Source organism: Dichomitus squalens (genome assembly GCF_000275845.1).
Source record: "Dichomitus squalens LYAD-421 SS1 unplaced genomic scaffold DICSQscaffold_15, whole genome shotgun sequence".
Lineage (NCBI taxonomy): Eukaryota > Fungi > Basidiomycota > Agaricomycetes > Polyporales > Polyporaceae > Dichomitus > Dichomitus squalens.
This window is the reverse complement of record NW_006766897.1, coordinates 475,928-494,790: the sequence shown is the minus strand read 5'-3', so window position 1 is coordinate 494,790 and position 18,863 is coordinate 475,928. Positions and strand designations below refer to the sequence as shown.

The following is an 18,863-nucleotide window of genomic DNA, read 5'->3' as shown; positions in this document are numbered from 1 at the left end:
GCGTGTGGAAGGAGATATGGTATGTAGTAAAACATTTTCGGAAGTGAGAGGATAACATAGCAAACAAGAAAACAGAAAGCGAATAGATGATCGTGTCGCGTCGTTATACATGCACAACTTCACTATTGAAAACTAACTGCGTCATCTCGGGTCCCTGCCTCCAAGACACAAAACATCTCGCAACAGTCTATAGCCTTACGACAAGCATGCTTGTCCATCTCAGAGCCAAGGAACCCTACCGCGTAGGGATACGAGCAAGCATTCACCGCCAAGTCGGCCTCGAGCCGCCAGCAGCGCTCCCGCTGCGGAAGCTGACGTCCATGCTCGCGTTCGGGTCCGCGGCCTTCAGCCGGCTAGACGCGATGCGCGCAGAGGACACCGCCAGCAACGACATCCTCTTCGGCCGCTTCGCCGGCGATCGCTCGCCCAGCGGCACCCGCCTGGGACCCTTGCCGAGGACGGAGGATGAGCCCCCGCCGCCCAGCGAGGCGCGGGCCTGGGGCGACAGCTGGGGGATCAGGCTCGACCGCCGCCGGGGCCGCTCGACGCGCATGGGCCCGATGTTCGACCGCCGGCGACTGTGGCCACTCTTGCTGGCAGCCTTGGGGGTCGACGGCCCGCGCTTGGCGGGGCTGTTGTGGTGCCGCTCGCGCGCCTTGCCTACGGCCGTCGACGAGCTGCTCGACTCGTCTGAGGGAGAAGGGGCGCGGTTCATGTTGCGGTCCATGAGCGGAGCGTTGCGCTGCGGCGAGCCCAGCGCTGCAGACTCGTCGTCCTCGACGAGGCTGCCCAGTGCCGAGGCGCGTGACCGTGACTTGAGGAAACCAGGATCGAGACGGCTTGCCCTTGGTCGCTTCCCGAGAGCGCCGCGCGTGGAGCTGCTGGCGGAAGACGACGACGCGCCGGCGGAGGACGTCGAGGGTTTGGAGAAGAGGGTGAATTCCATGCTCGTGTCCGTTTTCTCGTCCTCCCATTCGCTCTCGGAGCCCCCGATGGACACGTTACGCTGCGATGTCTCCGCCGGGATCGAGAACGATGCTGAGCCGGCATCGGCGGGGGTGACGGAGACGACCACGGGTCCCGAACCAGAAGCGGATCCCTCGCCGCCGTCGTCAAGGTCGCCCTGGCCCGCGTAGTCTCGCCACTGGACGCCCTTCTTCTTCCCCTTGTCCTTGTCCGATACGCGCCTATACGGCGCCGATGATGCCGCAAGGCTCGAACGAAGCGATCTCCGCGGACTCTTGACCGATTTGCGGAGAGGAGAGCTGGAGCCATACGAGGAAGACCGCCGTGACACCTTCGTCTTCGATTGCTGTGACACGATTGGACCAGACACGACGCGTCCATGGCCAAGGCTCGCGAATCCTTTGAAGCTGCTGAGCGCGGACGCGCTTTCCTGGACAGGGGCGACGGTATAGGAAGCGATCGAGTGCCCAAGGAGCGACTTGAACGCCGCGTCGTTGCCCTCCGCGACGCTCTTCAGCGAGACGCTGAGCGACTTCGCCGTCGACTCGAGCCCTTCGCGGCCCTCCCCCGTCGCAGCGGTAAGCGCTCTCCCCGCCTCCCCAAGCATGACCGTGCAGCGTCCGACGAGCCCAACGAGGCTCACAAGCGCCTCCGTCTGCGCGGTGACCGCTTCTCGGAGGGCCTGTGTCTGCGCCTCCGCCTTGACACGCTCCATATCTGCCTTGCGCCAGCGAGCGTCCAGCTTCACGTTCTCCACAGAAACCTCGTCCAGCTTGTCTGACGAGCGGCGCTCCTGGACAGCTCGCAGGGTGGCGTCGAAGAGCGCCCCGGAGTTGCTCGCGCGCTGCACGCGGACGTTGAGCGCGCTCTCCGCCCTGAGGATCTGCTCCTCGGGGCCAGCCAGAGCCTGCAGCAACACCCGCTCCGTCTCGAGGTCGGAAGAGAGTGGGGTGGACGAGTCCGCGGCCTGCGCGTCCAGCTCTGCGAGACGCGCGCGGATAACCTTGAGCTTCGCCTCGGCAACGGCGAGCTTGCCCGCGCAGTTCGCGCCGTCCGCGATGCTGGGCTGCATCTGCTCCGCTTTGAGCTTCAGGTCGCTCTTGGCCCGCTCGACTTCAAGCAGCGCCTCGCGACGCTTGCGCTTCTCCGCCTCGCGCTCCTGGTCGCGCCTACCCGCAAGCTTCTCCTTGAGCTCGGCGACCTCGAGGTTGAGGCGGTTGATCGCCTCGACGTACTGGCCGACATGGCGGTCGACGTTGACGACGTTGCGCGTGATGACCTTGGTCTTTATCTTCGTCGCACGCTCAGCGTAGATAAGCGTGTTGTGCGTGTCGTCGAAGTGCGCGCTCGTCGGCGCGACGCAGACGATCATCACCGTCTTGCAGTTGCCCCCAAGCGAAAACTTGAGCAGCCGCGTGAGCTTGCTGTTCCGGTAGGGCACGTGGCGGATGGCGCCCCCGCTCTCGCAGAGGGCGTTGATGCAGTTGCCGAGGGCGAGAAGCGACTTGTTGATGTTCGCGCCTTCTACCATGCGCTGGCCCATGTTCGTCGTCGCGGCCGCGCGCTCGCTGCCCGCCAGGTCGATGATAGAAAGCGTCGCCATCGTCTTCTGCTCGGTCAATGCAGCAGTCCGTGGGGCTTGGGTCACGTGTACTTGGAGGACGGCATGCGAACGCGAACTCGTCTCGTTTGCGTGTGTTGGACTCTGCGTGCGGCGCGAGTTCCCAAGGAGAACGATCTGCTTCACCTCGTCTGCGTTCATAGGACGGAGCTCGGTGAGACCGACGACCTTGACGCTCTTGTCTTCTCGTATTTGCAGACCACCGCGCGGGGCGGGGTTGCCGGGCTCGGCGAGGAGGTCGCGGATCTCCTCGTTGTAGATTTCTAGGAAGGTGACCATGACGTCGACGATGTAGTCTTCTTTGCGGTCCTCGATCTCCTGGAAGAGGTCCGCCATTGTGAGATAGATGATTCCTGGGTCGGAGTCTGTGCCGCTTATTGTGTGCGTCTTGCCACAGCCGGTAGCCTGCACAGGTAACGCGACCATCAGCTCCCATCCGGCGGCTCACTAAAGGGAAGAGGGGCGTACGCCGTAAGCAAAGATTGTGGTGTTGTACCCATCCAACAGGGTCTTGAGCAGCGGACGCGCGGTCGCCCCGTACACCTCCGCCTGTGTCGCGTCATGTCTGAAGACGCGGTCGAATATGAACCTCCTGTCCTTGTACCGCTTCGTGCCTGGTGGAAGGAACCCCCGCTCGACGAATGCGCGGGTCTGGTCCTTCTCCATCGGGTCGAAGGTGAGGACGCGGTCATCGACGATTTGAACAATGTCGCGGAGCGTTGATGTGTTGGCCACGCGCCCCGGCGTGGAGAGGGCACCGTCGCCACGGATGCATGCGTCGTATACTTGCTGGGGGAGACGTGCGGCCTCGGATGGGGTCGGAGGCCGAACGCGAACTGTAAGGTAGACACATAGGGTGAATAATGCGGTTCCCACATATGCCAACTTTTTCGCCTCCAGATTGGTGGCGGCAGAAGAAAGGGAGGCTTACCGGCAACAGTGATGGAGCCAGCAGCGGCCATGGTGTATAGGAGGGGGAGGAGAGAGGCGTAGGAGTGGAGGTGGGGGAGGGCCCTTGTTGTGGGAGCGGGCGTTCGGAATGTGTGATTGAGGAGAGAAGGGACGGTTCAACTGCCATGCAAACCAAACACTGCCCTTCCCGGCGCCAACGCGTCCTCCCTTCACGTCACATGACCGCATTCAGGTGCGCGCCTACATAGCACCCTTTCATCTCTTGGGGCGCTTAGATTGAGGTAATCTAGTAAAGCAGCTGTAGAGGCTTGAACTTTGGGCAACTTTGGCCATGTCGACGCCCATAGACACCATCTCCGTGCCCTCGCCCGCAGATTTTCATGTACACCTACGCCAAGGGGATCTTGCTCAAGTGGTGACAAAGCATGTCCGCCAAGGCGGATTTTCCCTCGCCTATGTCATGGCACGTCTCCCTCTGGCACTCTACCTCCTCCCTAAATCTCATCTCATCTCCGCCATGTCTGCTAGCCCAACCTGAAGCCGCCAGTCACGACTACTGAGCAGGCGTTGCGCTATCGAGATGAGCTCCAGGCGATCGATCCGTCCGTCGAGTACCTCATGACCCTCTACCTCTCCCCGGAGCTCACCCCGGAGGAAATACACAAGGCGGCGCAGGCCGGTATTGTCGGTACGCCTTCAGGCCGCCCCTCGCCTCCCATCTGCCGCGAGTCGTCTCAACGCCGTCCCAGGCGTCAAGTCGTACCCACGCGGGGTGACCACTAACTCCGAGGGCGGCATCGAATCGTACGAAGCCTACCACCCCGTCTTCGCCGCCATGGAAGAGGCCGGCATGGTGCTCAATCTGCACGGCGAAGTGCCGTCCTCGGCGGCGACGAACACCTGCGTGCTCAACGCCGAGCCTGCGTTCCTCCCCCACTTGCGGAAGCTGCACGCCCGGTTCCCGAGGCTGCGCATCGTGCTCGAGCACGCGACGACGCGCGCCGCGGTCGAGTGCGTCAAGAGCCTCGGGCCCACGGTCGCGTGCTCGATCACCGCCCACCACCTGTCGCTCACGGTGGACGACTGGGCCGGCCAGGCGTGGCACTTCTGCAAGCCCGTCGCGAAGTACCCGGACGACCGCGCGGCGCTGCAGGAGGTGGTTAAGGAAGGTCGGTGCGCTCGTGCTCTCGTGCTCTCAGGCTCTCAGGCGGGGCCCGGGAGACGACGCCGTCGTCGCTCAATGCACCGCTGACGTTTTCTGACCGCTTGGTCGCCGCAGGGCATCCCCGATTCTTCCTCGGATCCGATTCTGCGCCGCACCCGTACGAGAGCAAGGCGGCGGCGTCGCCCACGTCGGCGTGCGCCGCGGGCGTGTACACTTCGCCCATCCTGCTGCCGTTGGTCGCGCACTTGCTGGAGTCGTTCGGAGCGTTGGACAAGCTGGAGGGGTTCGTGAGCGGGCACGGGCGGGCGTTCTACGAGCGGCCCGTCGGGGAAGGCGCCGTGCGGGTCGTGCTCCGACGAGCGTCGAACCACGTCGTCGCGAGCCAGGGATACGGGGCAGGGCCGACACATGTTGTTCCGTTCTGGGCGGGCAAGCAGCTTGGATGGGAGATAGGGGGAAACGCGTCCTGATCTGGGCGATAATTAGGGTGTGCTGAACGCCGGAGCGAGGAAGAGTAGCGACTTGTATGTACAGCGCGGGAAGCTTGACAGAGGACGGTTACGGTAGAGGACAGGCGCCGCGGCAGCCGCAGAGCGTGACTGCTTGCAGTCAATACGACAGTTGCTATGGTTGGCGTATGGAAGCTACTGGCCAGCAAGTACCGCTGCTAGCTGAGACTGGCTACTGTGACGAGTATGTACGGAGGAGTGAGGAGTCGCAGGTGGCGCGCGCCAAGGACGGAGGAAGGATCAGGCGAGATCCAGCGGGCGATCGAGAGAAGGGACACGTGGGACGGGTGTCAATTGAGGAACGACGATCGGCGACATATGCGTGATGCTATGAATGCTGGTAACCCTCTCTCTCCCTCGTCATCTCCCCTCATATGTGTTCTGCGCCCATGTCGTCCTCTACGCCCGAATGACAGACCCCCCACAGCCTAAGCCCGGACAGACTATGCGCGCCGATGCCCGCGGAGAGTGCGGGGCGTGCAGCGACGCAGACGGCAGGGCACCTTCCGAGGAAGGGCGGGGGACGGGAAAGGATCGGAGGGAGGAGGGGCATGAGGCCGCAGGGCGGGGCAGGAATCGCGCACACGGGAGAGAGTCGCCTGTGGCCGCGGCTGCGCATCGCCCACGCCGTCGACCGTCTCCCACACTCGGCCCTACGGATCGCTCTCCTCCCCAGGCCCATGCACGATCCCAAGCCCATCACCGCAACCCACATACATCTATCGTCCGCGCCCCGGCAAGCCCGCCCAATGCTGCTCCTACATCCTCCCTCCCCTCCGTCCCAAACGTCCCACATGCCCGCATGTCTTCCCACAATCTCCTTCCGCTTCTCCAGTGCCCGCTCTGCCCTCCTCCTTCCCTCCTCCATGTCCCTCTGACCCTCCACTGCGGCCATACTTTCTGCGCGTCCCACTTCCCCCCTCACAACAAGCCCTCCACATCCAAGGAGGTCGACATCCCCCCCGCCCTCCCGCACTGCCCTCTCCCGACGTGCTGCCCTTCCTCACCCCGCTACCCGGCAACCTTCTCGCGCACACCGCCGATTGACGTCACGACCAACAAGCTGCTTGAGCTTGTCCTCCGTGCTTCTCGGGATGACCTCCAGCCAGACTCTCCTCCGCCACATTTCTCGGACGACTATGAAGACCGCACAGACTCGGAACGCGAGTACGACTCGGACTCGGACCTCGAGTATCTTCCCTTATCCCCACAACCGCCCTCTTTCCCGGGTACCCCGTCCACAACAAGAGGCACCAACCAGCCGCGCACCGGGTCAAGCCGTTCCCGCTCGCCCCCAGAGGCGAGCCCCCGGCTACATCCTCGCAAACGACGCCGACGACTCTGTCGGCGTGCTGCTGGCCCCTCCCGGTCTCAGGCGCAGCCCCATCGCAACGACCACGACCGACATACGCAGCTTGAGAAGGAGCTCCTCTCAGAGCTCACGTGCGAGATATGTTTTGGGTTATTCTGGCAGCCCATAACGACGCCGTGTCAACACGTAAGTCGATTCGTCTATTCGATTCTTTCTGCCTTCCCATTACACTTCGGCATGCCCTGCGACGCCCACATGTTCCGTCGGAGCACGGTCGCGTCGGAAATTAGGCATGACTACGGTAAGCTTCTTGACCTAACGTCGCGGCGCCCGACGCGCAGAGCACGCACGAGCGTATGAGTCTTCAGCACTTACGCGCGAGCGGCGTCGCGTTACCGCACGTCGATGCATCGCGGGTGTTGCGGTACCGACCGTCGATCGTGCGCTTCCACGCGCGCTGAGGCTACACTTGCATCCGCGGAGTGGCTCCCACCCCTGTATCCCCCTCCCCCGCCTTGGGCGTGGGTCGCCGCTAGTTGGTGCGAGTCGCGTAGATCGTCTTGTTCCTGCTCACCCGCCTCCGGAAAGCTTGGCACCGGTGGCTCCTTGGGAATAGGAGTGTGAGCACAAAGAGGCTGCTCGTGGGCGACTTGACAATAAATCGCCCTTGTTTCCGATCGATCCTAGCGGCGTAAGATCGGTCGTGCTCGAGCGATTGCAAGGATGGCGCAAAGTATATCTTTTGGTTGTTCTCCCGTGTGAGGTGCTCGCGCACGCCAGTCATTTTGACTCGTCCCGTCCTTCCCGTCCTTCTGTCGCTGGACACTCGACCTGTCAAAGGCGGAGTCGTGGTCCTGCACAGCGGGTCTTCCTAGAAACACTTCGGGCTATTCTGATCGGGATCTAACCGCTTTCTCATCCCAGACGTTCTGTACGCGCTGCCTGTTCCGTTCGCTCGACCACAACCAGACGTGTCCCCTCTGCCGGCAGAAACTCCCGGGCTACGATTACTTCCAACAACACCCCTGTAATAAGGTCATCCTGGCCATCAGTAAGTGGTCTTACGAGCTAAGAGACGTTTGTCCATTATTGATTTTTGTTGGGTAGTTCTTAGAGCATTCCCAGAAGCCTACGCTGAGCGCGGGCAGGCTGTCGAGGTCGAGGAACGCGATGCGCGCCTCGACACTCCCGTGTTTGTCTGCCAGCTCGGCTTCCCGGGCATGCCAACCATCTTGCATTTCTTCGAGCCGAGGTGGGCGCCCTCACCATCATCGCCGCTCGCACCCGTTTACTGAACCACTTGCAGATATCGGCTCATGCTCCGACGATGTCTCGAGAATCCGAACCCCTGCTTCGGGATGATCCCACCCCCCCGCGCTGCCCCCTCGACGTCCGCTAACGGCAGTGTGAGCACTGGGAACGACTACGGCATCATGCTCCAGATCAGGAACGTGCAGATGCTCCCCGACGGCCGGAGCGTGGTCGAGACGTGGGGCACCTGGCGTTTCCGCATCATGGAGCGCGGCATGCGTGACGGCTACACGGTCGCTCGTGTAGAGCGCATCGAAGACTACGAGGACGAACTAGATGATAGCGCATTCGCCCCGCCCGATGAGGAAGTCCGCAGTATGAATGGCGACAGCGAAGCCATCGCCGCAGAAGGCGGCCCCGTCGCGTATTCTGGCTCTCGCGGTCAGGAAGACTTGCAGTCAGCTGACAGCCGCGTGGTTGAGCGCGCGGGTGACCAGGCAGAAGAAGCGCCCTCGAGGGTCGAAATCGGTGACGTCATGCAGGCGGAGTCGGAATTGCCAGTAGCTTCCTCGGAAGTAGCCTTGGACGTGGGCGCAGGCGCGATCGCTCCCCCATCTTCGCACCCACCCAGGATTGCTGCCGACCATCGCGCTGCTGCTCGTCCAGAAGATGCGACCCCCACTCCGTCTCCCGCGGGCGAGCGACAGCCGAACGGGAAGGCACCTGCTGCCCTGCGCCCGCCGACGAACGCCGAACTCATGGCCAAGTGTCATGCGTTCATCGACCAGACACGGCGGGGTACCCCGTGGGTCGTGCAACATCTGCATAATAACTATGTCCCAATGCCCAGCGACCCCGCCAGCTTCAGCTTCTGGATGGCACTGGTACGTCCTCCGCAGGCCAGGGCGCGCATCAAACGTCGTTCTTGTGCTAACGGACACCGACTTGGTTTGTCGACGCAGCTTCTCCCGATCGACGAGCACGAAAAAGCGAAGCTCCTGCCCATCCGTTCTCCACGCCTCCGGCTTCGGCTCGTCGTGCATTGGATCGAGCACCTCAACAGCCAATGGTGAGCCACCCCTCCCCGCGCTCTCCCATGTCCGATTCTGCGCTCATGCACGAGTGTGTCCTCACCCGTCGCCTATCTCCCCATATCTCGTCTCAAGCACACGTGCTTATGCGTCTGCGTCTGCTTTGCAGGTGGTTCTCTGGCGGGTGCGTGATTTCCTGATGCTGCCTCGGGCGGTGCGCGTGTGGGCGATGCTGTTCGCGTACGCCGCCCTGCTCGCCGCCATATACCTCGGCCAGTCTGTCGCCCAACGTCCTGGCTCCAGCGCGGGCGGGGCCTCACACGGCGCGTCGGAGCGTGGGGGACTTCTGTAAAACCTGTGGAATGGATGGACCGCTCGACGTCCAGCCGCCTTCTGCGAATTGTGGGTCTGCTGTCAACTCCCGTCCCGGCCGTTGGGTTCAATGCGCGTAGTGCTAGTGGTAATAGGGCCGGTGTGTGCTTTCGCTGTCATCTATACTTTTCTCGTCACCTGCATTTTTCTCTCTTCATTCTCTCGATTTCCACTCCGCTTTCGTACTGTTGTATTTGGGCGCCATGCTAGGTTGCCCGGGACTCCCTACTAGCCGTCACTTCCACACACTCACGGTCTTGGATCTTCATGCCCACCATCCACATGCATCCGTCTCCTTCAACCTCCCATCCCATCCTTCTCCATCAAGATCGTCCCTCGTGCTCCGAGTCCATTGCCTGTTTTCGGTGTTAATCGCAATGAATGGACTGTATTGGGATATACATAGTAATATCATGTACATCATTTTCCCTCTGTGCTTTGCTGCCGTGTTGTCTCGGCCACGTTTTTGCTTAGCCTTGGCTACCCCAATACAAGCGCCCCGCGTCGCTATCGTCGTTACCAACGTTATGGTACAATGCCCGGCGCTGTACGATGGAGAGGCAGAATTGCGGGATTTGGAAGAGGAACAGGCACGGCGGGCAAAGCGCCAGGCTCCAAGCAGGGAAATTTGTGTGGCATATATGGGCAACGCAACCTGACCCTAGCATTTCCAGTGGGCCTTTGTATCCCTCTTTGTGATTTGGGAAATCTTATGGGCACGTTGCATGGCACGTATATTTAGCATAGATTTCCTCACCTGGACCATCGCGCTTTGCCTGCCGTGAGGGGTATGCGAAGGGCCCCCGTGGGAACCCTAGACGCGGTCCAGTGATCGATTTCCGTGGCAGGACCAAAGTCCCTCAGGGATACATGACTGCCAAGCGCTACACAAAAATACAGCGAGCCCTACATCATCATCAAACCTACATGCGACCTACGCCGAACCCTACACAACTACCGAACCTACATGCAATCTACGCCGAGCCCTACATCGCTAGTACCAAGAGCTACATGATACCTACACCACGTCCTACAACACTACCAAAAGCTACGTGGAACTACCCCAAACCGTACATCACTACCAAGAGCTACATGCCTACCCGAGACCTTGAAGAGAAGCCGCTCTCGCGAGCGTGGTCTTATACCCCCCGGCGTTGTAGTTCGACCTAGGTCAGCCCGAAGTCAGCCACCTCAACGCACTTCGCATACCAGCCAGTAGGTCAGCTCGTCGACAGACCAATGACGTATCGTAGTGATTCTTCGATCGTTCGGTCGCCAGCCAGGGTATCAGTGGCGAGTATCGCTCATAGAAATCTTACTTCCAGCTTATGAGCAACTATGATAGAGGGCTGACGCGTCTGTGATCATAGCATGCGTGGCTCAGTGACGCCTGGTACGCGGAATGACAGCGGGAAGTCATGGGTCGATGATGGGTCGAAAGATTGGGGAAGAGTAACTTCGTGACCGCGTCCCCGCCCCTGCTCTTGTCCAAACTGCTGCTCTGGAGGCTGGCGAGATGAAGAGCATGGACATTTGAATGTATCAAAGCGATAGCACCATGATATACATGTCGACAAACGGCTCTGAAGCCGTCGACGAGCCCTGCCAGAGTGCAGGGCCACACGAACACACCTTGTAAAAGCGCATGTTGGTTTTCCCTCTCTGACGAGAGGGTACTTATCCCGAGGACCACGGAAAGGTCTGCGCCAGGACCGAAGTCCCTCCCTCGGGAACGGAAGTCTTACCTGCTCCTTGACGTGCACGAAGCCCGAGCGAATCACACCGGGTGCCCTCGCCCAGGGTCGTCGGGTGCGACCGGCGCGACCTCCCCGACCAGCGGGCAACGAAGAACTGGGGAGGGGCCACGGTGTCCACGCCTCTTGACGGGGTCCGGCACGACCGCCTATCGAGGTCGGGGAGGGGAGGATCTGCGGTATCGGTAGAGGGTATGAGCGACAGCTCAGTGCTGAGGAGCGGCTGAGGGTACTTACCAGGCAGACAAGCGAGCGGGATGTGGACAAGCTGTATAGAGAGGAGGTGAGGTTTAAATGTGTATTCAAACTCTTTATATACGCCCTGGTTGGAGGCTGACCGAATAACGGCGTGTCGGTCAGCCTCAGCGGATCAAGAACGCTGAATTGTCATGTAGAAGTGACGGTGCGATCGGTAGTTGAGAATGTGACGAGCCTGCAAGCACCTGCAGTTTGTTCCCCAGCTGCTCAGAGACTGTATCTCGCAGAGCATCAGAGGCTTGGGAACGTGAGCCTTTTCTGCCTTTGGGGCACACAGCGGTGATTGCTGCGAAGGTCGAGCCTGGCCGCTGGCGACGACAAGTAGGGGAGCAAAGGGGATATTATCGCCGCAGTCGCGGTGAGTACAGATATCAGCGTCCTGAGTGCTCTCCACCGTCACCACACCAGACAACACAAACTCGGACAAGGCCAACGAAGCCAGACCGCGGAGCCACGCGACTGAGTCCATCAGAAGGTGCGTATACAGGTTGAGAGTCTATAGGGGCTCAAAGGACATCAGTAGGCAGCGCGACGTTTCGGAACCCGTTATCGTACTTACTGCTTTGCCTTGACATGACGTAGACAGACAAACCATGCGTTGTTAGCCCACTAGGCCTTCGACTTTCTGCCGACAATAGTCTCTCCCAGTGTGTCTGTGAATACGTCGATCAGAAACGAGGTCAGTATAAGCGGTTCCCTGGTGAAGTTTGTCAAGCATGGTAGTCAGTAATAGGGCCACGCACGTGGGACCAGTGGAACGCGACCCAGTGACCAGTTCATGCAACCGTGTACCGTAAACGCGTCCCGCGTAATTACACTTGGTCATCGTGGCTTAGTAGAGTTTTGAGCTGCTCGCCCAACTAAACGTCTTCTGAGTAAACCAAGCGCAGGAGTGCACCGCCTTTATAGAACGTCATACGTTCCAGCACAACACCTAATCGCGGTTCATTCGTCTACATCTCGAGAGACCAGAGGTCGCGAGGCCGAACATTACATGCGTGCATCCTTTCACACCAGCGACCCCGAGCCTGTGCATACCACGTCTACGTCCGATATCCCGATACAACAGAGGTTGCTTAAGACTACGCTACTCGTACAAGCCAGCGACGACAGCTTAGAGGTTCGAGACGTTCATTGTTGGCCAGGTGCTGGAGAGCCCATTGTCAGCGATGGCACACTGCGAGGCATGAGAATACTTACTAGTCGGCAACAGTCCGTTTATACCCGTACTTCGCGATGAACGATTCTAGCTCCTTGGGACCACGGGAGCCATACGGGTAAGGAACGGGCTTGGGCGCAGGACCGTTCTTGCCGTCGATCCAGTGGAGAATCGGTGTGAAGATCTATGACGTTCGCGATCGCTACGATGAGTGATTGCGCAGACGAGGAAAGTCAAAAGAGTGTTGTCAGCGTACCTTCCATGCGACGTCAAGCTCATCATCACGAACGAAGTTCGAGTGATCGCCGCGGAGCGCGTCGAGGATGAGAGCCTCGTACGCTTCAGGGATCTTGATGTCGGTGAAGCGGCGCTTGTACGTGAGGTCCATCTCCGTCGGGATCGCACGGGTGTTCAGGCCAGGCGTCTTGGTGTTGAGCTTGAGGTAAACCGCCTCGGAGGGCTGAATACGGAGGACGAGCTCGTTGCGCGAGATGTCCTTGAAGATGCCCTGCGTGACGTCCTTGAATTGTATGCGGACCTCAACCTTCGCCTCGTTAAGGGCTGATTCCCGGTACGGCGGCGTATCATAGTAAGCATCCGTGAATAGAGCACGTGAGATGATGACGCGTACCTTTACCAGCCTTGAGAATGAAGGGGACACCTTCCCACCGGGGGTTGTGAATCCAGAGAGTAGTGGCAGCGTACGTTGGGCAGACGGAGTTGTGCGGGACTGTGTCGTCATCGAGATAACCGGGCTTTCCATTAGCCGCAACGTATTGTCCGAGGAGCGTGTCGCTGCGCTCAATTGGTGGAATCGCACGGAGCACCTTGACCTGCCGAATTTCGGGACCATTAGAAAGCACACGCAAGCTGCTACGCATGTTCAGTACTCGCCTTTTCGTCACGGATGTCCTCGGCCGAGAACGAAACGGGGCGCTCCATAGTGATGATACTGAGCACCTGCAGCAAGTCTTGTAATAGCATTGGGTAAGCGTTTCGCTCTCCGAGCTGAGTAACGGTCACGGCACGCAGACGCGTCGACGGTGAGTCATGATGGGAACGCGGAACTCACGGTTCTGCAGGATATCGCGAATGATACCAAACTCGTCGAAGTATCCACCACGGCCCTCAGTACCGAACGGCTCCTTGAACGTGATCTGGACATTGCTGATCGAGTTCTTGTCCCAGGCCGCGTTCAATGCGACGTTGGCGAAACGGAGGACAAGGATGTTCTTGACCATTTCCTTGCCGAGGTAGTGATCGATACGGAACGTCTCGTCTTCCGTCCAGTGCTGCTTGAGAGAGCTGAGAAGGACACGGCACGACTCGAGGTCCTTGCCGAAGGGCTTTTCGACAATGATACGGTTTATGCCGTCCTTCGAGTAGGCCTGCTCACGAATGTGCTGGGCAACGGGGATGAAGACACTGGGAGGAAGAGCGAGGTAGAAGAGACGGTTGCGCTCCTTGCTCTGGTACTTGGACTCGATCTCCTCAAGGAACTTATTCAGGTTCTCGAACGAGGGCCCGTCCTCGTAGCCGCCAGACACGTAGAACGTGAACTTCTTGAACTCCTCGATCTTGGCCTTGCCGTCCGCGTCATCATCGGCGACCTTGAGATAGGACGTGATGCGCTTGTGGTATTCGGCATCGTCCATCTTGGTGCGCGCGTAGCCGACGATTTTGACATCCCGGGGCAGGAAGCCCATGCGATAAAGGCCGAAGAGCGCGGGATATGTCTGGGGAAGCAGCAAGGAGCAGCATAAGCGGAGGATCGTCGGGCAGATTCAGAGATAGGCTCGCACTTTCTTCTTCGCGAGGTCTCCGGAAGCACCGAGGACTGCACACGAGTGGTAAGGTGACAACAGTCATGAGGGCGACGGGTGGGGGGACGCACCAACGATGACTGTGTTGTCCTTGAGCTGATCGTGGGCGGTCTCCATGGAGGGGATGGTGCCAGACATGGCACGGGGACGACCTGTAGTAGCCATTGTTTCTTTGAGGGATTGACTGGACGGACGGCAGGGGACAGACGGTCAGTATGAGAGAGAGACGTGGGGGGGGGGGGGCGAGGGGAGCACCTTTGGTGGGACTTATGCCGTCTGGAGGAAGCCAGTGGCAGCGGGAGGAGGTTGCTGAAAGAGCATCCCATCGCTGCCCGATGATGTAAATCTTGATCCCACTCGTAATCTCTCCGGCCCGGCGCTTCCTCCCGCTCCCATTGGCCGCCGGCTGGTCCCACGCCCCCCGACCGGCCTCTGCAGCCACTCCGCTCTCATCCTCCCTGCACATGACCACTATGTCTCCCACACACGACGACTCTCTCCACGTCCTTCCCCCGTCCCCCGAGAACGAGCTCGATGCTCTGCGCGAGCTCGTATCTTCTGCTTCTCTCAACGATGACCCCTCGCTCGTCACCATCCGTGCCGGCGCGCTCTTCGCGCGACTCAAAGCCTTAAATAGGGCCGCCAACCATGCGACGCGCGCCCACAAGCAAGCCACCGCGGACTCGCGCCAGGAGATGGACCACACGTACCTGGGACTTCAGAACCTCCTCTACGAGAAGCGCCATCTAGAACGCGAGATCGAGAAGTGCCGGCAGTTTGCGTAAGTCTGCTCGCGTTGCGCATGTGAACGAAGACTAACGGTAATGCTCCTGTAGCTCCGTTTATCAGGACATCCCCGTCCACTCCCTGGAGGAATTCATACAGCTCGCACCAGAAGCAGCGCGTACGGACGATGTACTCACTGACGAGCACCAGCTCATGCTCAATCGCCTCAGCTTCGAGCTCTCCGAGCGGCAGAGGTGTGCCACAGTGGTGTTCATCGTGCCTCAGACAGTACTCAGCCTAATCGCTTCCTCAGGCTCGATCAGAGACGCAAGGAACTCATCAAGGAGAAAGAGGCGCTTCTAAAGGAAAGCAGAGCGAAGCTCGCCACAATGGAGAGCGTTAAGACCCACATCGACAACCTCATGAAGGTCCGTGCATGCTGCGTTGGTAAACGCGTTCATGACCAAACGTCTGACGCTCGCCTGACTTAGACTGCCACGGATGTGCAAAAGAAGGTCCATGACCTCGTCCAGACCATCCCGACGACGTCGGAGCCCTCACAGTCCACGCCCGTGCCATAACCGAACCATTGTCCTTATGGAGATCCAACGTCACCATGACTGCTCACTCCCGTCCCACACATCCACCACGATACTCATTCCGTGAACCGCTCGGTGCACAGCGTTGTCTCGCTCATAACGATCGTGTTTCAGTTGCTGGACAATTTACGTCCCCTGGAGCTAACGCAACACGTACTCAGCACGAAGTGTCCGGACGGCTAAGAGAAGGGTACGACGCGGAGGAAGAGGATTCGAACGGCGACGGAGAAGGCGAGGGAGACAGACGGAGGGGATATCAATGATATACAGAGATACAGCCGAATTCCAAGTGATTGAGTGAAGCCTACGGACGCGGATGCGATGGAGGGGGGGTGTTGGTACATCAATAACAGGCACAGAGCGTACCAGCAATGGCACGTATTAAGTTAGGTAGAGAAGAGAGGGGAATGCAGGAATGGATCCGAGAACCAGAGATGAGAAAGGAACAAGGGATTGTGAGGTCAGCGTGAAGCGAGCAGGACAGGCGGGGCTCATGACTCCATAGCCTCGTCATCGGAGATGCTGCCAATGTCGCTCATCTCCTCGTCCTCGCCGTCCTCATCGTCCTTGTCGAACGCAGCGTCGGCGGCCTCCTTGGTGGCGAAACGCTGGACGTACTCCTTAACCTTCGCGTCGTACTCCTTTGGATGGCGCATAAGCAGCGCAGCAGCCTCGCCATTGAGAGGATCGTTAGGATTGGGATACCGCAGGAGCTGCGGCAGAAAGACCTCAAAGATGTTGATCATGTCTGTGGAGGGAGAGAATTCAGACGCGTGAGCGCGCGCTCAATAATAGTATGACATAGGGCAGACGACCCACCGAACATGGGTGACCATGTCTGATTTATCACGTCGAGACAAACGGAGCCGCTCCTGTAGTACGCCAAACGTGTAAGCGTCACATGTGGCAACTTTCCGGAAGGGAGCGTACAGCTCGTCGATATTCGGGTGGAAGATCTTGTTCATGAACCCGATACTAGGCGACTTGAAGGGGTATTGGTCAGGAAGCTCGACATGGATCTTCCACACACCGCCGGCGAAAGGCGCTGTCGCAGCAGTCCGATATTAGCAACCCGAGGATGCCACAAGAAGTTGCGAGGAGGGAGAGGGAGTTCAGGGGGATGAGTAGGAAGGTGTTAGTTTAGACAGAACTATTGGTGATGAACAACATACGCACTCTCCGCAGGACCATAAAACCGGACGTAGAACTCTTGCATACTGTCGTTCACGAGGTTCACTTCGTAGTCCGACATGAGCCTATGCATCCCGAACAGCGTTCAGAATCTCTCCCGCCACGGCAGGCAATCGGGCTATTCCTCGCGGAATGAAATACATACAGCTTTATAACATCTGTCTCAATACGACGCTTGCTGGGCGAACTGTATAGGTCCGAGCTCATGTCAATCGCGGACTCCTTGCGATGCCGGAACGGATACTTATCATGATGCCTAGCGTCTGGCCTGAGGAGCGGGATGGTGCCAAGTGCTGTGAGCGTCAGGAGTGTGTTGAGTCGACAGACTATGAGGACGTATGCGCTATGGAGAAGGGAGACTGCCAGAGACGGGGCGGACGGAAGAGTCGATGTTGAGGGGAGGTTAAGCGGTGAAGGATGCATTGTGACCCCGCGCCAGGCGACCGCTGTGCCGGTATCTACCCGAGCCCGCCACAACACGCCCCTTTCTCGTCTGTATCTCCTCTATAACCTCCTGCCAACATCTCGCCAGTTGCACCAAGCCTCATGTACGGCTGCTAGTCCTCCCGCGAAAACGAATCGTCTACCATGACGTTGTATCGCACAATGCGTTCGCGGATACGGTCCTTGATCCTCGAGCACCCAACATGAGCTTGGGGCGAGACCAAGTTCGCGCTCCGTCCATCGTCTAGGGTGCCCAATCTTAACCTCTGGCTAATAATCGCGCTCATCGATATCGCTACTAATACCAACGACGCGGTGCCAGCCTAGACCCTTACTCCGTTGCTGCCCTAGGCCACGATGTGCTCAATGCCCTTCTGCGGGTATTGATCCCCCACATTGCATGATCCTGAGCAGCGCTGCCCACGAACGGAAGGAGGTGCATGCAGAGTGCCACTGACGAGAATAGTGTGCAATAGATACGTGCCACTGGTGCCGACGCTGGCGTACGGAACCGCACGTAGCTGCGCTCTAGCAGGTTCCGCAACGTGAGGCTTCTGAAAAAAGCTTTCCTAAAACACCGAGACTCCAGTATAAAATACATCATCGCGCTCAACGCGGGCCTCGTGGGCGGATTATAGCATGAGACCACAAGAGCAGCCGGAAATACGAGAGATGCACCCCTAAACATCACCAGTACGTCCATTCCTCGACGACGCAATACACAGAGTCGCTCCTACACGGGTACGGCCTCCGCTCGGGTGTGAAGCCTTCGTTGTACTTGTTAGCTGAGCGGCCCGTCGCGCTGGCGAGGTCGGTGTTGGCCGCCGTACCTGGGTCGATGCCGCGTTGCTGGAAGGCACGCCATCCCAGCAGGACAGCTGCAAGGATTCCCGTCAATACCTCACTTGCCTCAGAAGGGCATGACTTCGCACCGAACCACATGAGCCCAAAGGCCGCGATGAGCACCATCTCCTCTTGGGTATGCGTGAGCAGAGCGCCATCTCTCCTATGGTGCGTCACCACCCTGTTACTCGCGGTGAGCACCTTTGCCCCGTCAGCATCTCCACGTACTCACATCACCGCCAGGGACGCAATAGCGAGGATAGCCACCGCCGTCTGCATCAAGCTGTACGTTTCTGCCATACCCAAACGTCTGGGAGTCAAACGAGAGCTGCACGAGCTACGGAACAGAACGAACGGGCACTCACGGACAGAATTCGGCACGAGCATCATGACCAGGTGCGCTACCGCCGCGGCGCTCCCGGCTGCGTGCACGCATCGCCCGCGAGATGCGATGAGTCGAACGTTGCGCACGGATCGCTCGTCATCTCCCTGCGCTATGCCCGCGTAGTCCTGCCAATGACGTACGTACCGTACAGCACCGACCTCCCAGTACGGCCTTCAAACAGGGGCATCTCGGACGGTTCGGACGGGCGAGCAGGGCTTGCTGATGATCCTGAATCCAAAGCGTAACGATGGACCACGCCAGCGAGGGTGTCGATGGGAAGGCGGCCGATGTAACGTAGGGAAAGGGACTGCAGGTGATTGCGATTGTCAGAGAGGCGGCCGGTGTCGTCTCGAGCCATCACGAGCTCACGGGCACTGATCCTGTACATACCCCATCTCCATTGCATACACGCGTTCGTCGCCTGGAACGGGCGCGGAAGCCCGAGAGCGTGCCCGACACGAGGCCAGCATTATGGTGGCCGCACGAGCAATCACGTTGTGCAAGGGACAACGTGCACGCGCGGTGGCGGGGACGGCTTGGAC

At 59.4% G+C, this 18,863-nt stretch overlaps 6 protein-coding genes across 6 annotated transcripts; 2 read left to right on the top strand and 4 right to left on the bottom strand.

Annotated features, from left to right (window-relative positions):
• Positions 1-262: 262 nt before the first annotated feature.
• DICSQDRAFT_170413 (kinesin-domain-containing protein) lies at positions 263-3,549 on the bottom strand (the record flags this gene model as incomplete). Its single annotated transcript, XM_007366035.1, has 3 exons — positions 263-2,992; positions 3,056-3,423; positions 3,519-3,549. 3 exons carry the CDS (start codon positions 3,547-3,549, stop codon positions 263-265), a joined length of 3,129 nt encoding a protein of 1,042 aa, XP_007366097.1.
• On the top strand, positions 3,548-5,134 carry DICSQDRAFT_147353 (Dihydroorotase homodimeric type; the record flags this gene model as incomplete). Its single annotated transcript, XM_007366034.1, has 4 exons — positions 3,548-3,550; positions 4,028-4,187; positions 4,249-4,668; positions 4,779-5,134. 4 exons carry the CDS (start codon positions 3,548-3,550, stop codon positions 5,132-5,134), a joined length of 939 nt encoding a protein of 312 aa, XP_007366096.1.
• Positions 5,135-5,551: 417 nt separating this feature from the next.
• Positions 5,552-9,657, top strand: DICSQDRAFT_180881 (uncharacterized protein). The gene is made up of 6 exons (XM_007366033.1): positions 5,552-6,671; positions 7,410-7,536; positions 7,593-7,737; positions 7,792-8,620; positions 8,699-8,805; positions 8,903-9,657. The coding sequence occupies exons 1-6, from the start codon at positions 5,583-5,585 to the stop codon at positions 9,117-9,119; spliced, it is 2,514 nt and encodes an 837-aa protein (XP_007366095.1). The 5' UTR covers positions 5,552-5,582; the 3' UTR covers positions 9,120-9,657.
• A 2,374-nt stretch (positions 9,658-12,031) lies between these two features.
• DICSQDRAFT_161688 (glucose-6-P dehydrogenase) lies at positions 12,032-14,420 on the bottom strand. The gene is made up of 9 exons (XM_007366032.1): positions 14,389-14,420; positions 14,205-14,317; positions 14,113-14,147; positions 13,383-14,046; positions 13,205-13,281; positions 12,942-13,143; positions 12,567-12,871; positions 12,352-12,494; positions 12,032-12,299 (listed from the first exon to the last, which is right to left on the bottom strand). Exons 2-9 carry the CDS (start codon positions 14,296-14,298, stop codon positions 12,266-12,268), a joined length of 1,554 nt encoding a protein of 517 aa, XP_007366094.1. The 5' UTR covers positions 14,299-14,317; positions 14,389-14,420; the 3' UTR covers positions 12,032-12,265.
• Positions 14,421-14,652: 232 nt separating this feature from the next.
• DICSQDRAFT_86817 (uncharacterized protein) lies at positions 14,653-17,040 on the bottom strand. The gene is made up of 9 exons (XM_007366031.1): positions 16,898-17,040; positions 16,795-16,838; positions 16,635-16,714; positions 16,389-16,503; positions 16,278-16,330; positions 15,351-16,206; positions 15,173-15,287; positions 14,970-15,113; positions 14,653-14,914 (listed from the first exon to the last, which is right to left on the bottom strand). Exons 1-6 carry the CDS (start codon positions 16,898-16,900, stop codon positions 15,950-15,952), a joined length of 552 nt encoding a protein of 183 aa, XP_007366093.1. The 5' UTR covers positions 16,901-17,040; the 3' UTR covers positions 14,653-14,914; positions 14,970-15,113; positions 15,173-15,287; positions 15,351-15,949.
• A 461-nt stretch (positions 17,041-17,501) lies between these two features.
• On the bottom strand, positions 17,502-18,709 carry DICSQDRAFT_136827 (uncharacterized protein). The gene is made up of 4 exons (XM_007366030.1): positions 18,302-18,709; positions 18,169-18,229; positions 18,026-18,117; positions 17,502-17,971 (listed from the first exon to the last, which is right to left on the bottom strand). The coding sequence occupies exons 3-4, from the start codon at positions 18,060-18,062 to the stop codon at positions 17,781-17,783; spliced, it is 228 nt and encodes a 75-aa protein (XP_007366092.1). The 5' UTR covers positions 18,063-18,117; positions 18,169-18,229; positions 18,302-18,709; the 3' UTR covers positions 17,502-17,780.
• Positions 18,710-18,863: the final 154 nt, after the last annotated feature.

What these genes read in the sequence shown, in the direction of transcription:
- DICSQDRAFT_86817 (XM_007366031.1), bottom strand. An exon ending in GAGACAGATGTTATAAAGCT is followed by an intron (nt 16,715 to 16,794) that starts GTATGTATTTCA and finishes CGGGATGCATAG; the next exon opens with GCTCATGTCGGACTACGAAG. An exon ending in GTTTTATGGTCCTGCGGAGA is followed by an intron (nt 16,504 to 16,634) that starts GTGCGTATGTTG and finishes CTGCTGCGACAG; the next exon opens with CGCCTTTCGCCGGCGGTGTG.
- DICSQDRAFT_136827 (XM_007366030.1), bottom strand. Translation starts at nt 18,062, where the DNA reads ATGGTGCTCATCGCGGCCTTTGGGCTCATGTGGTTCG. An exon ending in CTTTGGGCTCATGTGGTTCG is followed by an intron (nt 17,972 to 18,025) that starts GTGCGAAGTCAT and finishes GAATCCTTGCAG; the next exon opens with CTGTCCTGCTGGGATGGCGT.
- DICSQDRAFT_180881 (XM_007366033.1), top strand. Translation starts at nt 5,583, where the DNA reads ATGACAGACCCCCCACAGCCTAAGCCCGGACAGACTATGCGCGCCGAT. An exon ending in TAACGACGCCGTGTCAACAC is followed by an intron (nt 6,672 to 7,409) that starts GTAAGTCGATTC and finishes TTCTCATCCCAG; the next exon opens with ACGTTCTGTACGCGCTGCCT. An exon ending in GAGCACCTCAACAGCCAATG is followed by an intron (nt 8,806 to 8,902) that starts GTGAGCCACCCC and finishes TCTCGTCTCAAG; the next exon opens with CACACGTGCTTATGCGTCTG.
- DICSQDRAFT_161688 (XM_007366032.1), bottom strand. Translation starts at nt 14,298, where the DNA reads ATGGCTACTACAGGTCGTCCCCGTGCCATGTCTGGCACCATCCCCTCC. An exon ending in GGACAACACAGTCATCGTTG is followed by an intron (nt 14,148 to 14,204) that starts GTGCGTCCCCCC and finishes ACTCGTGTGCAG; the next exon opens with TCCTCGGTGCTTCCGGAGAC. An exon ending in CATTCTCAAGGCTGGTAAAG is followed by an intron (nt 12,872 to 12,941) that starts GTACGCGTCATC and finishes ACCGGGAATCAG; the next exon opens with CCCTTAACGAGGCGAAGGTT.